At 37.7% G+C, this 20,159-nt stretch overlaps 2 protein-coding genes across 5 annotated transcripts in view; one reads left to right on the forward strand and one right to left on the reverse strand.

The window, feature by feature from the left end:
• The window catches only part of LOC104259714 (oncostatin-M-specific receptor subunit beta), a 34,140-nt gene extending 27,561 nt beyond the window's left edge, over positions 1-6,579 (forward strand). For all 3 annotated transcript variants that reach the window (XM_059833958.1, XM_059833957.1, XM_059833960.1), the window contains exons 15-18: positions 266-430; positions 2,084-2,162; positions 2,445-2,517; positions 3,529-6,579. In XM_059833958.1, coding sequence (XP_059689941.1) covers positions 266-430; positions 2,084-2,162; positions 2,445-2,517; positions 3,529-3,978 — 767 coding nt within the window. In that variant the 3' untranslated portion in view covers positions 3,979-6,579. The remainder of the gene's footprint in view (positions 1-265; positions 431-2,083; positions 2,163-2,444; positions 2,518-3,528) is intronic.
• A 2,314-nt stretch (positions 6,580-8,893) lies between these two features.
• RICTOR (RPTOR independent companion of MTOR complex 2) overlaps positions 8,894-20,159 on the reverse strand; it is a 43,464-nt gene continuing 32,198 nt past the window's right edge. The window contains exons 23-29 of one of the 2 annotated variants that reach the window (XM_059833956.1): positions 17,696-17,873; positions 16,393-16,477; positions 14,790-14,909; positions 13,664-13,816; positions 12,776-12,899; positions 11,717-11,855; positions 8,894-11,545 (exon numbers count right to left, since the gene is read on the reverse strand). In XM_059833956.1, the coding sequence (XP_059689939.1) occupies positions 11,471-11,545; positions 11,717-11,855; positions 12,776-12,899; positions 13,664-13,816; positions 14,790-14,909; positions 16,393-16,477; positions 17,696-17,873 (874 nt within the window). In that variant the 3' untranslated portion in view covers positions 8,894-11,470. Of the gene's footprint in view, positions 11,546-11,716; positions 11,856-12,775; positions 12,900-13,663; positions 13,817-14,789; positions 15,024-16,392; positions 16,478-17,695; positions 17,874-20,159 lie in introns of both variants that reach the window. The other variant, XM_009815206.2, reaches the window with a different exon arrangement.

Below are 20,159 nucleotides of genomic sequence, written 5' to 3' on the forward strand. Positions count from 1 at the left end.
TAAACTGAAAGAGGGTAGATTTAGATTAGATATAAGGAAGAAATTCTTCACCATGAGGGTGGTGAGGCACTGGAAGAGGTTGCCCAGAGAACCTGTGGATGCCCCCTCCCTGAAAGTGTTCAAGGTCAGGTTGGACGGGACTTTGAGCAATCTGATCTAGTGAAAGATGTCCCCGCCCATGGCAGGGGTGTTGGACTAAATGGTCTTCAAAGGTCCCTTCCAACCCAAACCATTCTGTGATTCTGTGTTATATGTTTCATTTTAGATGATTCAGTGCTATGTAAATACACAATTGAAAACCCAGAAGAAAAGAGATACACCGTGGAACACCTATTGCCAAACACAAAATACAAACTAGTGGTTAAAGCATATACAGGTGGAGGAGAGACTCCCATTGTTAACTTCATACACATAGACACACCGTTTAACTGTGAGTATTGGCTGTGGAAAATTTGTCTTCTAGCAGAAGGATGAAATGACTTGAAAGGTTAGAATTATCTCCCTTTCTCAAGGGAAAACATTTAATTCAACGTAACATGCATTTGAGAAAAGATCCAACTGGTAAATGAAATATGCATACCAACACAGCATTTTGATACTTTTAAGTAGCTATGTTTTTTATTTTAGAATGAAAATAATTTTACATCCTTATTTAAGTCTTATATCTTTCTGGGAAATAGCTTAATATATGCACATTTGCATGACTAGTGAGTTCTGTTTGCTAGAATGCGTTGAAGAATTGCATTTGTATTTAACTAGGTTTCTGATATGGGAAAAACTACAGACCTGTGTGCAAGCAGGTAATTTCTGTATGGACTCTTGAACTTCTAATGTTGATTCTTATTCTCATCAGTCTTTAAATCCATTGCCAAGTTAACTCCTTCATAAGAAAGGGTTGTTGGCTTGAGCATTGTTGTTTGCTAACTGGGCAGATCTGATCATCAACGCGGAACAGGAAATCACTTGCCTGTAGTTCTGTTCCCCTGAAAAATACCACCAGTCGTGGTTGTGAAACTTATAATCCAAATCAGAGGTGCCTGGTTTTGAAAAATTTGTTGGGAGTGCAGGTGAAGGAGGGAGTGGTAGGAAAGGGTGAAGCATTGGCTCATGCAAGGAGACTTCATGTTTTAGGCTAACTAGCAGAACAGTGTCTAAACCCTCATGGTACCCTCACAGAGGCAGTTCTGCCTCACACCCGTGTTCCAGCTCCCATTGGCCAGCCTTCTCTTGTGCAGGCACAGACGTTTGTACAGCCATGTGGGGAATCAAAATGGGGGGCTTAATTAACCCAGAAGGGTTGTACACGTAATGTACACGTGTCCATTCCCTGCTGTGGTGTGTGGTAAGTACTCGCAAACTCTCTGGCACAGGGGCAAGGGGGCGGTGGCCAGAGCAGAGGGTGAGCGAGCACTAACTATTGCTCCCTTTCAGCCTGCTTATTATAGCCTCAGCTGTTTGTCAAAAACGTAGCCCAAGGCTGTGTCTTCCAAATGGAAGGAAATACTGAGATTCTTGTGTCAGCATAAATCCTAGGAAAGCATGAACACTTGTGTAATGTCTGTCTTGCTATAGTCCATCCATAGTGGAGGTACAGATGTTCTGTCAACACCTCACGGTAAAAATCTGTCATCTTTGGAGATCTGAGAAGAAACGTAAAATGTGTAGACATGGCACTGCGGGACATGGTTTAGTGGGCGTGGTGGTGTAGGGTTGATGGTTGTACTTGATGATCTTACAGGTCTTTTTCAACCTTAGTGATCCAATTCTGTGTTTCTGTGAAAAAATTCAGTGATGATGTCATTGCCTTAACTTTTGGAAATTTACTCTTATAGTTAAGATGCCAACATGAGGGCAAATTAAAAGCAATCTAGTAATAATTCAGTTTTGTCCAAAGACCTACAGCTGTACCCCAGAACTTCCAGCCAAACTATCTTGCAACCACACACCACACAGTTTTACTGCTGAGTTAGTGGCAGGTATCCCTCATGGGCTTGATGTTATTTTAGTCCCAGAAACTCAGGCTATATTGACTTTAACAGGTGAGAAGTGGAAAACAAATTTTTAAAGTATTTTTCTTTCACAGCAAACACGCTGTACCTTCTAGTCCTGCTAGTGATAGTTCCATCACTACTAGCAGCTATATGCCGCTGGAAGATGAAGTGGTAAGTTACAATGCATTTTTCTGTTGTAGACAGAGACTGTTAGCTAGCATAATTCACAAACCACCGCTGCAGCTCGCTGCTTCCAGCCTGTTGTAAGGCCTTGTTCATTTTTGCCTTTGGCTGTCCAACTGTGTGGATATTGTAAGTATTTGGCGTGCAGCATTTCTGAGACACTCATCATCTGCTGCCATTTCTGTATACATCTACGTGTGGCTTCTGCTGGTAGAATATGCTTTGATGAGAGAACAAAAATGCCGTTTGTTTTGCACTGTTTATTTTCAGGGTGAAGGAGTGCTGCTGTCCTGTAATACCTAGTCCTAACAAGAGCAAAGTGCTGTCATTCAAAGAGTTTAAGGTAAGATCACTGAAAATCTAGTATTTTTAATTTTGATTAGTAAAGTTTAAGAAAGATATTTTTCTTGTGTTGACTACACTTAATGATGAGTTACACTCATTATACAGAAATTAACATAATTTAATCTCATCATTTAGTGGAAAATTCTCCTTTTGATATTCATGTGACTCTGCAGTGATCAGTTTATACTCTTCAGTCTGTTACTGCAAAAACTGAAGGCATAACTGGAGAATAAATGAAATATTTTGGTACGGTAGGTCATTCTTCCAGTATTACTGTTCAAAACTCAGCAGTGTCTGAACACAACAGACGAGACGATCCTGCACTTCACTGCAGCCTGTGAACGGTATCCGTTCGGTCCTCCTGCCCCACACGTCCCTTTGCGGTAGGGCACAGCAGCGATGCACTTGCTGGCCCTTGGGAGGATGCAAGGGGTTCTGCCAGGCACTGCCAGGTCCAGCTGAGAGGAAAGGATCAGCAAAAGGCCTTCAGTTTCTTCTGCAGGCCCTTTGAATCAGGAGCTGCTGCTTCCATGCAGCGTGCAAGGGGGTTGCAAAACTAGGAGCATGTCTTTACCCTGGCACACGTGGGGCTGCTGCGTTTGTGCTGCTGGTGCTTGCTGAACAGTAGCACCGGAGGGAAGAGTCTGTACACCCTAGCAGCCCATGCTGCTGCCTTCCAGTTGCTAGTGGTTCAGACTAAAAACTGCACACATCAAAAACCTGGCAAAGTCTTTAAAGGGACATGGTTCCTTCTTCAAATGTAGTCATATTGAACTTACTTTAAAAAGAAATCTCTAAATAAATACTCTGATAAATTCCACATAAAAGACAGCTTCCATTGAACATTCTGTATGTAGGTTTGCCTTCAAATTCTGTTCATTTATTTCAAAAATCCAAACTGAAAAAACCTTATAAGACAATATTGAAGTGCTTGAAGTAATCAGTCTGTTTTCTGTACTCTGGGCCTCTTTCACTGAGTAATTATTTTTTTTTTATGATTCTCTTGTAGATCGGTCCTGAGAAAGTATTGAAAATAAGTGACTGCACTCCTGACATGCTAGCAGTGGACAATAAGGCTGAGGCCCAGAAATTACATCCATGGAGCCAGTTGTCTTCAATGCCAAGAGAAGAGAAGATTGATGGTCACAATTCTTCCTGGATTTACCCTAATGAAAATGAAGAGAGAGACTTTACACCCACACCTACACCTCAGATTCATACTTGGTTTGAAAATTTTGCTTATTCTTCTCATCTTGCAGTTGAACCTGATCCCTGTCAAATACGGGAGACGCTAGAAGCAAGTAAGCCGGAACTGTCAGTAGTGCTGTACCAGCCACACTACTACTTTGATATTTTTAATGACAATGCTGCTGCATCACCCAGAGAAACAGCTGGCAGAAAGACCAGTGTGAGATATATTTCACAAACAGATGTGCACTGCCTAGGGAGGAGGCTTTGATGTATTTTCCTCCATTGAGTCCATCCAGTGTTTGGTTACACAATATAAGTAAGAATTTCTAAAACCACAACTTCTCCTTTTGACAAAGGCTTTCACAAGCCCAGCTGCCCTACTTCTGTTAATGCTGCAAAGCTCTTGCTTCAGGACTAGTTTAAAAATACCGAGTTGTGCACAGAAATGATGCATGCTATAGTTTCATTACAAGTTATAGGCATTATGTAAGATTTACAGGCTGGTTTGTGGCCTGTGTTACGTAGAAGGTTAGATCACAGCAGTTTCTCATAGCCTGATGCAGAGAACTACTATGTTTTGCAGAGATTAAAAACTTACTCAGAAAGTAGAGGAGCAAGTTAAACAAGCAGGTAGGTTGTTGTGCTCAAGGAGTCCATTTCACTTGCCATATTCTGTGTGTGCTTACTACATGCTTGGGCCACCCCAGCCAGTGTGTACGTGCAGCTGTGCACGGAGCTTTACCCAGCTTCAGAGTATGCCTCAGAACAGTAACATTGCGGGGGGGTAGGGGCTGTGGTGGTGTATTTTCTCTCTCTAAAATGATGTAAGGAATCAACATGGAAGGGTTACCTGCATTCAGTGTGGTGCATTACTGAAAGATTTGAAGGAACTTTGACATCTCTAGGAGTGCTACCCTATGCACCAAAATCCAATGATCACCCTGCTTTTACTTCACCTGTTGTCTAGCTACACGTGGTGGGTGAAAGAGCACAGAAAACAGATTTTTACAGTGCAGGCCCCTGTTAGTGGGCTGCCACTTCCACTTTTGTTAACTGGGGCTCTTCACACTTCTGCCTTCTCTGCCTGGAAGAATGACCCTTTGAAACCCTAAACAAAATCCCCTTAATGAAACAAAGAACTGGGGGGGGGTTAAGTGGAAAGAAAAGGTTTTTCCAGCAGGACAGGTCTTTGCACAGGTGTTACCATGGCACTGTCTCTCCCTTGTGCACATGAACTCTTCTGGCATTAACCCCTGCACTTAGGTAGAAAGGCCCAAACATCCAGGTGGGCATGCACAGTAATCAGATGCATAGCTATATTAATCCTGTTTGCGAAGAACATCATATTCAGGCTGCATATCAGCTAGACCTGCCAAACTTTTTTTTTTTTAATACATGGAAAAGTAAAGATTTTTATTGTAATGCTCAGAATCCCTACAGCAGGCAGCGGTGAATTTGGTCTTCCATTTTGATTTTAAAAAATTGTACATTCGTAATGAAGCAGAATACTTGGAATTGCATCTGCAAGTCTCATCAGATTAACCTCTGTAGTGCTCAAGGAACCCTTTGGTTTTTGCCTAATTACAATGCTGTCTGGGATCTTTCACAAATAAAAGAATTCAACTTAGAAGCACAGAATAAGCAGTTCTCAAAAGGGAAAAAAAAGAATGAAGTGTTTTTTATAATTTGATAATTTGTTAAAATGCAGTTACTAGCCTTCCCTCTGTTTAACTAGCTAATCACACTGCCTAAAAACTTAAGCAGTTGCAGGCAGAAATGAGTTTTGATACTGAACCACATCTAGGTTTTATATTGTTGCTTATAGATACTGTTTCAATGTCCATGGGCTGTGTTGCAACGGGAAAACCAACAGGACCTTACCTAGGCTTTGGCCGAGACAAGCATTGACTGCAGAGGGAGAGGTATTCAGGCAGGCAAAGGTGAGGTACAAACACACAGATGGTGAATTGTGTTAGAGGTATCCAGTCAACGCACACTGTGCTGCGTCCATGTGTAGATCACACACTGATGTACTTGAGAAGTAGAAAAAAATGCAGCACAATCCTTCCTTTCAGCCTTCAGACAGCAGAGTAAGGAAACACAGCTGGTCACATTCAGCTGAACAGCCGTTTGACAGAGAACAGGGAAGTAACAGAGGAGGCTGATGCTATTCCATGGAACTTTTCCTCCCTTTATGTTATTGTCCTTCAAGTTACAGTTAATTTGAAAATTTGATACCACATTATCTTTACAACTTAGAACACTTCCTTCTCCAAAGTGTTTCATTGCATCATACGTACTTGTGTAGTTTAAAAGCTTTACTGCTAGAAAACAGGCCAATAAACAGAAGGGACCTGTTTTGCCACTACCGAAATAAAACTTCCTAGCTGTGCATTTCAAATAAAGGCCAGTTTATTTAAAAAGGTTTGAAAGGTATCCTAAATCAAGAGTTACACATCTAAGGAATTCTGACAGAGCAGTCAGTCAAAAAAAGTCAGACTATCCCACAAAATATTTTAAATTTCAACATGGTGCAGTTCCTCATGCTAGAGGACAGCTGTAACAAAGTGCAAATTCCAACTTTTGAAAAAAAATGCTATTTCTAGAACTAAAGATTAGGAAAGTATTTTTGCATGGGTGGGGAAGCATGTATAACTTCTATATGTAACACATCTGTCTTGCATTAATGGTTGAATGAGTTCAAAACTGTAAACTGTCTTTTCTTTTGTTTGTAATTCAACTTTCACAGCTGTTCTTGAAATACTAGTACTTAAACCATCACATAATGGAAAATTGTTAGTTCTCAGTATCAGGATGCTAAATTTTTAAAATAAAAATGGTGTACAGCCTATAAAACAGTCCCCTTCTATTTTTATAAGGCATCTTACAAATCACTGATGCAAAAAATATTTTTGACAAAAAAATGTTTATTTGGAAAGCTTCAGGCTGTTCTACTTAATTAGTAACTTACAAATATAAATAAAATTCCAACCCATTTCTAGTGCTGAGAGGTAAATATGAGACCAGACCAACTATAAGAAGTTTAAGTACATTTTATTAACAATGCATCCCTTTGATAAGATTACGCTTCAGGAGGCTTTTAATGCCCATTAACATGAACTGTACACACTATACAAAAAACCAAAAAAAAAAAACCACAAAAGAAAATCAAGGTGGGCAACACCATTTTGGGACAAGCCTCTGTTTAAATTATACATAGCTCAATGCCATATTCTTACGGAAAATATATAAATACTTTTTCTTCCTATGTTACAGGTATACAATATAAATCAGATTTCAATGTCTGTTCAGTGACCTACAACCACCAGAACCTCCAAATATGTAGCAGCGTGTTACTAAAAAAAAACAAACAACCATATGGGACTGGGAGAATAAATCTTAAGATTTTCCTTGATCCCTTCCCTCCTCAGAATGATCAGTTTAGATAATCTCTTGCAATGCAGTTTCAGGGATGCTGACAGCCCAGTATTGGTACAATTTTTCAATTAAATCTGCCTTTCCCTCCCTTAGACATTGTACCCTATTCAGTGGCAAAATGGCATGTTACCCTTTTTGGCATAAATTACATCTCTCAAATAAAATAGTGTATTTTACAAAGCAACTCGAGCAAAATGTGCAATTTTTGCATGTTGTGGCATTGTTGTCCATCTATGTTACAAAAATAGTCCCAAGAAAATCCAGATTCTTTACTGAACATACAAATCTGTTGAAAACAGAACTTTCCAGGGAACCAGAATCAGGAGTTAAACAAAAACCAAGGAGATGGGGGCTTCTAGCGAAATACAAACATGGTTTCTAGCCTGTTCCCAAAGGTCTTTTAGTCTCAGATTTTACTCTCACCTTGTAATACCTCTAACAAGCAGGGTAGTACAAGTGTAACTTAAGAAAAAAAGTTACAGGACCTGCTTTCAGCTGGCTCCAATGAAGCTCCGAATAACAGGACTGCTGTGCAGCCCTCCCGAGGCGAGCGGAAACCTCAGAGACACTCCAAAGCCTGGCAAGAACTCTTCCACTGTGATTGCTCCGCTTGAGCTTGCATTCATTTACAAGGTAACACCAGCTTCCCTCAGTCTAAAAAGCCAAATACCAAGTCCAGGACACAGACTAAGAAGCAGCAACAACTCATTCATCTCTCACTAGGCTTTATTACCTGTTTCTCAAAGAGCTACCTTTCTCTTCAGCCATCTAGTAAAGGTGCTATATGTTTTTTCAGTCTCTCACTGCAAATTACAACTCTCATTCAAGACCACTACATGTATTTCAAAAGAAAATGACAAAAAGATCAGCAGGATTCCCACTGCCGCCTTTTTACATGTTGTAAGGGCAGCTTACCCCAGTGTGCCAAGCCACTGTGCCCAAAACTACCAAATACTTCAGCACTTCATTGTGTCTTGGGAAAAAACAACAAAACCCAATGACAGCACATTTAGGGTACATACGTCAGGTCAAATTAAGAACTATCAGATGAGGAAAAGCAACTGCTTCAAATACAACATGCCAAGGGCCCAAGATACAAGTCGGGCACCTCAAAGCCTGACCATCTCCAGCCCCCGGTGATGTCCACAATAGCTGGAAGCACTCAGCATCTCTGAGTTTCAGACAGCTGAAAAGGTCTCTCTCCCCAAAAGGACACTCTCAGCACCCAGCTTTGTCCTCCTCCCCACTCAACAGAGAGAAACAGGCCCTCGGGGAAGTGACTGGGAGCCCTTTAGTTAGCACTCTGCCCTTTGTAAAAGGCTATCGCTTTCCACTGACTGTGAAAGGAGACTAAGAAAATTAGCCAGCTCATGTAGTAGACTAAATGCGACTGGTTTCACAGCCAGCCTCTCCTTCCCACAAAGGTTTTCGCCTCAGAGCTGAGTATTTTGTGTTAGCATGTTGAATCATTCAGTTTTCTTTGCCATAGCAACCAAACTGTGTTTATAGTGTAAGTGAATGCTATAGGCTTTACCATTTATTTAACAGTATCACCAATCGTTCGGATTGAAAAAATACAAAGCAGGTGGTCTGTCAGCTTCCCTTGCAAACCTTTCTAGGAGAAGTGGAAGGAGTCTTTATTAGGTTTAGTATAAAGACAATTTTTATTTACTACTGTTTTGTTTTGAAGTTTTATCATGAAGAAAGTAAAACCCCAAAATAAGAACTTTGAAAGGGATATTTTAAAAAAGAAATCTATAGAATTAGAAATTCACAGTTTATAACTAGGCCAATATCAAATTCCTTCAATAACAGTATCCCTTCATTTGCCAATTAAAATGAAACATTAATGTCCGCTTAATGTAAATATGTAAATTAATTATAGAAATGTTGTATGTTATGTACAGTACAGACTTTACATCCTTGATGCATACTTGTTGAAATCTACTGACACTCATACACTTTCAGAAAAAAAATCATGTTTAGTAACTGAATTTGCAGCCATAATTTGTACGTCAAGTTTCTGTAGTCATGGATCCCCACACAAGCGACTACTTCAGAACACATGAGCATTTCAGGATGGAGATTCTTTCAAAAGTATATTGACATCGCTTTTGCTTACCTTTTTATAATCAGAGGCCTTCCTATGGCGCTTCTTACGTCAAGTGCTATGGGTTACACTGGTAACAAATGACCAAAGGTGTTTTTTAAATACAGGTGATAAAACTTGTTTATTTTACTTTAACTGCAGAAAAATAACATGGAGTTGTTTGATGTAACCCCATGTAGTTATGAAAACAAATCTCTTATACTCTAGCCTAACTGAGGTAGTGTTTGAAACTACTGTGTAAGATATGCTAGCCCCATTTTTGGGAAAACTACATTATTTCCTTTGGAGTTTATACCACTATTTGGTCTACTGTGATTGACATTTTGGTTTTACAGAAGCATTTATTTCTTACGACCAGAGAAGTCCAATAGTTACTGGTGTGGTATGTTTTCAGAGAATTTCAAACATGCCTTGACACACAGATATATATTATTTGTGTTTTTGACCACAGAAGAGTTGAATCAGTTTCTTTTTGCTCCTTCTTTCAGTGGGAACTCATGAAAAGATAATCTTAGGAACTAAATTTAACTATGAGCAGCAACTTACAATCTGCTTTACCAGAACTTGATGGTATGCAGTGCACATAAGAACTCAGTGAAGTGATAGCTGCAAAGCAGTGCCTATGTGGCAAGATGCAATTTCCTATAAGAACAAATAAATTCTGCATTTCACTAGGAATCGTGTTTTACTGTTCACAGGACTACTTATTGAAATCTCCAGTCGCATAGCTAGTAAGAACAAAGTTATGAGCATCAGGATAAATTTCACTTATCTTAAGTATTAATCTGACAATTATAAAAAATGGTAAAAGTGAATGGATAAAAATACGTTCTACTTAGTACAGTCCAGCTGAATTATTCACCTATATCAAAATCAAAGGGTAATCCCTTCTATTACAGGCATTCTAACAAAGGTGGCCATGCTACTGTATATACACATTTGCATATATTTATATTACCTTCGTATAAAGGCTTCTGAATCTTTAGATCCATGATAAAAGTGACGGGGATTCTTACTTTTGTTTTTTTAAGCTTGCACTCACTAATTTAGAAACCTCACTAGTAACATGATAGAGGCAACTAATTTCAGTCATTAACAGTCACTGTATCATTTAACTTTTGCAACAAGTCTTAAATACCAGTATAAAATTTTAAGTACTGCTGCTCCAAAATTTGGTACTTAAGGCTTTTCACTACAATTATTAGTACTGTCTCATGCTTGATCACTCATCCACTGAAAATTCAAATAAACCTTTGTTTTTATAAATGGCTGTTTCCATGGAACCTGGAAAACACTCATATTATGTTTCACAAAAGCAGCAATGATTAAATGTCTTCAAGTTTAGTTTATACAATATTCATTTATCTAATAAAAATCATGCTTTTTAAAGGATTTTCGTTAAGAGTAAGACCAACATTCGTACTATATGAGCATGAGTGTAGAAACTGCAAACACATGCATATCATTCAGGAAAAACAATCTGATTTCAGCACTTTAAATTTAAATGATTTGTTATTTTTAAAATCAAGCTGTAGTGAAAATCCTTAACGGGTTCAGATAAGATACATGTATGTAAATGTAATGAAATTGGAGAGACTGCTAATAAAATGACTTACAACTACAGCAATATTAAAATAACTTAAAGGAAACCTCAGATTCACAGAGGCTTTTCGTTCTGTCTGAAGTTACAAACCCCCAAGTAGTGTTATAAACAGTACAAAAACCAACAAGAAGAGCTAACATTAATCCCCTGGAGTCCACAATTACAGCATGGGTCCCCATTGCTGGCAATGGAATGCACCCTCATCTCTCCGATTCCTGGTATCCAAGGTTTAAAAAGCAAGGCATCATTCTGCTTCTCTGGAACAGAATCGGAAGTCAATCAAAAAAGATGTCTCTGCATGTTGTCCTGTTTTTTCTTAATTTATGGTAGAGAATGAAATGAAAACTTGTGGAGGTGTTCAGTGCTCGGCTCTTGCATATACTGGTAATTACTATTATTAAAACTATGGTAATGTTTAATAACTCCCCAAGGGGCTCAAAAGACTGGGGCAGTAATTGGTTGAGGAAGAAAGTTTTCAGTTCAGTCTTCAGGTACCAGTAGCCTCTGGAACGGTCTAGAAGATGATGCTCCAAGCTTTTTATCCAGTCAGTCGGAGGTTGTCTGAGGATTTCAGAAAGTCTATATGCAATGCACTGTGTGAGACAGAGGTCAGGATTCAGCTGATATATTGATTACTGGCTGTTTTGTTGGTGTTGCTAAAATAGCCTCTGCTTCTTCATGCATCTAAAAGAAAAAGACAGACGAACTAGTAATGTTGTTAGAGATTTTACTAGAGAGACGTCATAAAATGGTTTCCTTTAAGACATATTTGAAAGCATCTTTTATTCAGAACATGAAACCTGGACCCAGCTGGCACATTTCGGTGCGTTCAACACATCTGAACCCTCCACTTACTTGTAAGAACTGTACATCTTGAAATAGTTCCTGAATGAACCTTCGAGATGGAAGTCGAAATGTACAATGTGCTAACAAGTAGGACACCTCAGAGTAAAGGCATATGTCATCAAATGCTTGGGGATATTTCTCCTTAATTCTGAAAAACAGAAAAAACAAAGTTTTATAAGTCTTGAACAGATTTCCATTGTACTTGAAAAAAACTGTTCAATTGGATTTTGATTGTCATCATTAACAAAGTGGAACTCTTTTGTAATAGGCATTACAAATTCTGGATCGGACGAAGCAAGAAAACAAGAACAGACAGCATTATTTTGTACCAAACTGGAAGAAATGCATATTAATGAGATGAAACAGAATATGTAATTTGAAAGTTGTACAGAATTGCTGAGATCACCTAGTCTTAAAATAATAGATCTAGAAAGAGAACAGTGTATCAAAGAATTGGCATCCACATGCACAGCAGTAATAAAAACCATGGACAAACTAACTTAATTACCTGTAAGTATTTTTGAAACTAAAATGATGATTTCTGCATTTTCTTTTAGCAGTTGTATGTCAGTTCCCAACGTCTCTAGCCCAGAAACCTAAAAGTTTTATTCTAACATTTGGTCCCTGGATTTATATTCCTATATTTTAAAATGATTTTTTCCTATAAATTAATTCCAGCAGTTGTACTCTTGCTCAAAGCAGATTTGTGTTTCTCAAGAAGTTACTTTTCAGTTTGTTATTCTGCTTATCTGATATATATTATTTGGCACAAATACCAAAAAAGAATTATCATTTCTTTTTTAAAGATGCATGATATACTGGGTATGTAATGAAATATCACTACAGCTGAATTACTCTTCCCCAGTCTTTTTAAAATAACTAAGAAATGAAAGACAGAGCAAAAATGTTAAAAGGAAAATTCTTTGCTTAGCTTTTACATTACATTCAATCATATCTGCTTGACAATTTTTTTGAGAAGTCAGAAATAAGGTGAATCACTATCCCAGAGATCTTAGAGAATACATACAACTAAATGTTGCTAAAACATCTGTAACGTATTGAACTTACGTCAGAAGTCCAGTTTCATGGCCCTTAGTTCCTACTGAACTACTCAAATTGATTACTAAACGTAAGACTTCTTTCCGCAGAAGTATTCTGCACACTGGTGTATCATCTGGGATTGATTTTACTCCTGGAAAACAAATTAAACAGTATGAAGTTTAAACAGAATAGTCTTTGACTGCGTTAATCTTATGCCACCTAAGTCTGTTTTAGCATTCCATAAACACGCACACCCAAGTATTTAAGAATATATTCTGAACTATAGACAAATATTTCCATTGAAATTGAAACTTAAAAAAAAATATTAACATAGCAATAGTTTAAAAAGGTAAACTACCATTTCATAAATGGGAAAACCTGAAAGGTTCAATTACAGTGCTGTCTTTACCACTAAATCATGTTGCAAACTGGGCGAGTGATTACTTGTTCTGTTTCTATCAGATGCTGGAGAAGTTAGCAACCAGCTACTTCATAAGAAATTGTGGTAATTCAAAATGTAAAACACAAGCCTAAAAAAGAAATGTCTTTCTCTTTACAGAAATGCAGTATTTTTTTTTTTTAAGTTTTGGGTTTGTTTTTTTTTTAAACTAACAGCAGTATGGAAAAGAAAGAAAATTGCTTGAAATGTCGGATACAGAGCTATATAATAACCTGCAGAAACGCTGTATAGCAAAAGGAGAAGAGTTTAAAAGTATGTTCTCCCATCTGGAGATGGTTGCTGTTTTTATTCTTGTTCTTTTGCTGTTTTTTTTTTTTTTTTCTTTGTTTGGTGTTTTTTGAATAATGAGCACTAATTTGTTGCAGTATGTATAAATGAAATACTGTTTTTCCACAATACCTAAAAAATACTTTAAGAGTTGTAGTCCCTAATAATCATAAGGCTTTCAAACTTACCTAGTACAAGCTCTGTACTCTTGGTGCTGCTAGCTGAACCATGGGATACTGCATCACTACAGCCTGAAATTCCAGAAAATTTGGAGGAATGCACATCTAAGTGATTGTGTATGGTCTGCCCACACCAGTCAGTATATGGAATGTCTGAAAAATCTGACATAAACAAGATGTTGCATCTTTGTTATTCACACTTCTCCTCACTTCAAATGCTTTTCTTATTTTTCAACAATGGTAAGCATGCAAGACACTGATGCACTAAGTACTGTGCGTATAAACCAGCTAGATGGTTGGATTTTGGACAAATCATACTCAAAATGTCTAAAAATCACTTTTTTTGAATCTTGAAATACTTGAGTGAAAATAATCAACTCTTTTAGACACTGAAGGAAGCCTAAAAACAGTCATCACACATAGAGCTCTTATTGATATATCTGTGCTCTATTTTACGTAACATAATAAAGATGCATAATTTTTTTTTGTTCATACAATTATCACAGGTGTTGCAGGTTTCACTATCCACAGCCTTCGGCATTTTGGATTCAAAGAGATGAATATAAAATCCAAGCTTTTAACTGTTGTGCAGTTAACAGAACCACAGAAAAACATAGGTCTAAAGGGACTCCTGGAGATCACCTAGGTCAACCCGTTGCTCAATGAAGGGTTCACTTCAAAATGAGATTAGGTTACACTGTGAAGAGTTTCCCCTTGTGTTCAACTGGAATTTCTTTTCCTACAGCAGGTGTTCGTGGTGTCCCGTCCTTTGGTTGTGCTCCTCTGACAAGAGCCTGGCTCTGCTGCACCTGTAATCTCATTAGCTATTTGAAGACTACAGTCTTTTCAGGACATGGATTTTAAGTACTAAATAAAGTTTCGAATTTCAAGCTCTTAGAAATATTTAAAAAAGCATGCAGGTACCCAGTCATGTAACACCACTAGAAATTGAAAAGCTGGAAATGACCACAGAAATATCATTGGTTGTGCAGTGAGCTCATTACAGAGAATTAATTTCAAGGTCAATAGTCAGTAAGAAAAAAAATAAAATCTTACTGATTAATCAATTTTAAAGATGAACAAAATTCAGTATTTTCATTCAGTTTTATCACACTTTCTCACAAGGAACACTAACCTGTACGACTATATGAAGAGTTCATTTTGTTGTTAGGCTGATAACCCAGTATTTGAATGCAGACACAGTAAAGGCAGTTCTCATCTGTGTGCTCCTGCAGCCCCGTATCCTCTGTATTTTCTAAAAACTGAGAGGCATCTGAACGGCTGGTATTCATTATTTCTGTGAGACTGATCTGCTGTCGGAGCATCTGAAAAGGGCTTTTGACAAGATCACTTGTACCTGATGGAAGACCTGTAGACAGGCAATTAGACATCAGAAAAAAGCCAAAACCAAGCAACCAGCATTATTTCAATAATATTTCCCCCTTTAAGCCTTTTAAGGCTGGGGAGAGTGTATGTGTGAAGATCTAGAAACATTTTTTTGACTGGTTAAGCTCCCAAGTTTGGTAGCATTTGGGAAATAGACATCACATGTTAGTCCCTGCTTATCGTATGTAAGAAAACATTGCAAAGGACAGAATTCAACTTCTAAACACACATACTATACACATATACTGTAAGATATGGGATAAATCCTGACATTATAGCAACATTAATAATAGTAATACGCATGTAACACTAATACATTACCAATTTTTACAGTGTCAAACAAGATTAGTACAACAATATACCAGATGTTTAAATGACACATGCATCAATGAACACAGAAACACAACTTAAAAAACTGTAACTTAGTGTCTGCAATAGGAAGAAACTAGACTCAACAATGCAGAAACAAGCCGAAGACACTGGACATGCTCTTCCCTGGATGGAAAATACCAACAAATGTAATTTTGAACAGGAGTTAGTTTACACTGAAACTTAGCAAACTACAGACACACTTTCAGAAAAGTCAGCTTTATATAGTCATTCACACCACAAAAGAAAAAAAAAAAATCAGTAAGGTGTGTCTATTTGGATATTCAAAGTGCTTGTAATAAAATTCCAATTAACTAGGAAGCAAGACAACAGCTGTCCTGTACTACTTTAGGACCAGTTTCAATGCTTCTTTTTCCGTTGTCCTACTGAAAAGACACGTATTGATGCCCTACAGATTTCTGACTACTCTGAAGTAAAAAGGAAGTGCATTCCAGAACAAGCCAGGCATTACAGAGCACTTGCAATTCTCTTGTACCATGTTCCATCACCTCCGCTGATCAACTGTCAGGAAAACATCACAGAAAGACATTTACTTTCTGAAATACACACCTAACACCTTTATTGGTTCCTATAATCAAAGGGAAGTCAAAATGTAACAGCTCGATATGTGGCATAGGTATTTTCTCTTAGCTTAAATTTTGTTACTTTCTTTAATGCAGTATCACTACCAGTATTTGATTAGTGTTAGCTCGTATTATCATCAAAAATATGTAGACTTTTCTCCTTTGTTTATCAGAGCAGGACCAAGCTTATGTTGCTTTGAAGCAACACCACCTTATCTCAAACTAAGTAAAACAGGGACTTAATAGCCTGCTATCCTGAATCCAGAACACAACTCTCAAAACTTAGCAGCTAAAAATAATCTTTTCTGTAAAGAAAAATCAACAAATAAACCAACACCCCACCCCACCCAATGTAAAAATAAACAACAGAAAGGTACAGGAGAGGATCAAAACCAGTACCTCCTGCATCAGGTGCAAAGACCCTAGCTCCACGATCATCAAATGGAGGTGTTGTTTTCTTCTGGAAATAGGGAGTTTCCTTTACCTGGAATATTTAAGTGAAAATTAAAATTAGCACAGGTGATAATCATATACAAAGGAAAAATAGATTTTTATGAGGAAATAAAATGTTGTCCCATTTTTCACTTCAGGAATAAGATCTGATTAAAGGAGGAAATTAAGAATGGGCTCCTGAGTACAAAAGAAGAGCCAATGAGAAAAACATACATTTGTGAATGAACATTTATTAAGCAAGGCTTATGAACAGTCAGTAAATGTTAAAACAGTAGTAACAGGCTGTAAGGAAACCAGTGACCCAGAAGTGGCTATTAATGATCTGTCCATGATCACTCTACACCACTGGAGATCTCAGGAGAGCAGTGCAAAAACACCCAGGACCTCTAAAATGTTGCCTGTAAGATGCAGAGTCGAGATGTGTCTCAACTCTACAAAAAGAGCTGAGAGAGAGAGAAGAAATGAGCAATATAAATAAGCCACAAAGACTGCGAAGGAGAAGGAAAAAGTAGTCATTTCATAAAGGGGGAACGAAAGGCAGAGACTAAGTAAACTAAAGATAAGGAAGCCCACTGATTTACCTTTGACATAAACAGTGTTCTGGTTTTGATAATTAAGTAACAGAATATTAAACCATGTGATGCATCACTTTGTTAGATGGGAATGTGTTTTAACCAAGTAGAAAGAGGAAGACAATTGATAAGGCACTTAAAATAACCTGTTTTAACTTAAGTGTGTGTTTATCTATCTATCTATCTGTCAGGTTAAGTAAAGACAATACAATTTAATGCTATGATGATATATATACAAAAAAATCCTAATATTTAATCAAGATCATGGTAACAGGAAGTTAACTGTGTGATTATGCACATCATTTATGGTTGACCAATGAGCGTATCAATTAGTTGGCTAAAGAGGTATTAACAAATGTACACAGACTATGCTAATTTTAGTATAAAAGCTAGCCGTCAGCTAAAAATGTTACGACAGCATTATTTATGCTACCATTGTTTAACATAATTCTAACCTAGTCTGTGTCGTTATTTGCCTAGTAATACAAAACAGACTAGCACTTTTCTGTAAATAGGATTAGAAAAGAAATCTTGTTCTCCAAAATGCATTCCTTGAAAGTACCACATCAGTTTTTCCTCATTTCTCTAGATCTAATATATTCTGATGAAAATGCAACAGTTGGCTACCTTTCAGTATGAAAATGCAAATGAACCCAGTAAGTTAACCACATACATACCTGAAACATTTCGTTGATATCCACTGGGAGAGCAAGGCCAATGTAATCATCAGAGCTACCATATGTAGCATTAGAAACCATGGAGCGAACAGAAGAGGAACGCTGAAGCGTGTTTTGGTTAATAGGACTTAATAAATCTTCTTTATCTAACGAAGCATAACTTAAAGCTTTCATGAACCTGTAACATTGAAATAATAAATCACAATCTTGGTAAATCTCTCATTCTAGCACAGTAAAAGTAAAAAGGACTGCTGACACAAAGACTATCATCATCTTCCCACTGTAGAACCCAGAGCTTGTTACTCTGTCAAATTACAGCTACAGCCTCACTGCTTTTTTCTGTCTCATATTGTATTGCCTGGTTTGGCAGTTCCTCGAGTAAAAAGTTTTCCCCTGAAAGTCCTGGGACAGGGACTTGAAAGATTGCAGGATAGAACTTCTGTGTGAGGGGCTGCCAAGCCTGCAAAACCACGAATTTTCTCCAACTTACCAGGCTTTGAAGATTAACAGCCCAGACATGGTCAGTAAAGATTTAGGCTTTTAAACTGCTAACTGCCTCATTTCGAAATGTGCCTATACACTGAACGTTCTGTGGATGCTCACAAACTCTGAGCTGAGCAGGCACACCCCTTCAAACGCAAAGCTTGAGCCTGCTCAGGTACCAGAGATGTGAACAAGGAACATTTTTTTTCTGGTGCTCTAAAGGAGCCACCCATTAGATCACCCAAGCACAGAGGAAGAATTTGCTCAATGTGAACGCACAAAGAATAAACCTGAACCTGCGCAGTGAGCAGAGCTGCCTGTGACAAGCAGCATGAGAAACAAAGAAAGAGAGAGGTTGGGAAAATGAGACAGGAGAGAGGAGGCTGGAGAACAAGTCCTCAGTGCTGATCAGAGTCCTGATGATGGAAATTTCACATTTGGCCATCTGTCATTTTACTTCTCATTGAAGATAAAAACCTATAGATGTTTTCTACTAATCAGCCTATGTAGGTGGTCTATATGCAGTGGATTAAAGCTTCCCAGTAAAAAGAGACACACCTCAGGAACAGCAAATTTTTATTATATTACAGCAAATTATTATACATCGGGAGGTAAGGGACAGTAAACATTTGATTTACTGACTTTCTGCCTTAGAAATAATTTTCTACCATGTTTTATTTTAGATGGGCAATTAAAATGTCTTCTTATCCCTAACAGGTTAACAGATTTATGCTGAGATAAAAATAAGTTATCAAGGTTTGACGATGTAAGGTTCAAGTTATTATGCACAGAAGACAAATGATCAGATATCAATAGTTTTCTTGCTACTAACTAATTCTGACCAATGCTAGTGACAGTAGCAGTGGACTTAGAATAAAAGTCAAGCCATACTTGAAAAGGACAAGAGGAAATGGCCTCAAGTTGCACCAGGGGAGGTTTAGATTGGGTATTAGGAAAAATTGCTTCACTGAAAGGGTTGTCAAGCATTGGAACAGGCTGCCCAGGGAAATGGTTGAGTCACCATCCCTGGAGGTATTCAAAAGACATGTAGATGTGGCACTTAGGGACACAGTTTAGTGGTGGACTTGGGAGTGTTAGGTTAACAGTTGGACTTGATCATCTTAAAGGTCTTTTCCAGCCTGGATGATTCTATGATTCTATAACCCAAAAAGTTACCAATTGCATTAGTTATTTCATAATAAAGCATTCTACAATTACTCTCAACATAAAATTTAAGATAGAAGTATTAATCCTAAACATTTATCCCTGCTTTTCCTGGAAAAGCTAACAGATAGATCATCAGTGGTGATAAGCAATGGTAAGTTTTCAGGAAAGCATGTCTGCAGGTGATAGGGTGAGAGCCACAATCAGGATTTGAGACACGCATATTAACATTTCCGGTTGGTCTTCAGAGACAGAAGTGGAAAATTTAGCCTCACAAAATAATTTACGCAAAGAAATAAGCTTTTCAACCTTTTGAATGAAAAGAATAACTAGAAACATCACAAAAATCAATTTACAGCTGCTAATTGTTATGAACACATGAATTTGTCAATGAAGCATGAATCAAAGAAATTTTTCTGAAGACTGACAGAAAAATAGCCTTGGTAGACAAAAAGGACAGAATATTTCTTTCCAATTTGTTACTGAAACAGCAGTTAAAGACAATATTTAGCTGGTAGTAGTAACATACTCTGAAACCAAAAGGACCATAATTATTCAGTGCAGACACTCAGCTGTAACCAGTAAGAAAAACATATATACTTGTTTCATTATAGTCTTTCCAGTCAATTATATTAGTAAACAACAGAATCTGACAATCTTTTGTAATATGTATGTCTGCAATTTTTTGACCTTCTCAGAGATACAGGCACTCCAGCCATTTCAGTTCAATGTTAAACAGGTCAGCTCAAATCCTTGAGCCTAACCACTGATCTAAGAGATCATGAGCACCTAAGCACCAGGAATACTGTTAGTATTA

The sequence above is a fragment of the Gavia stellata genome, chromosome Z, assembly GCF_030936135.1.
Source record: "Gavia stellata isolate bGavSte3 chromosome Z, bGavSte3.hap2, whole genome shotgun sequence".
Lineage (NCBI taxonomy): Eukaryota > Metazoa > Chordata > Aves > Gaviiformes > Gaviidae > Gavia > Gavia stellata.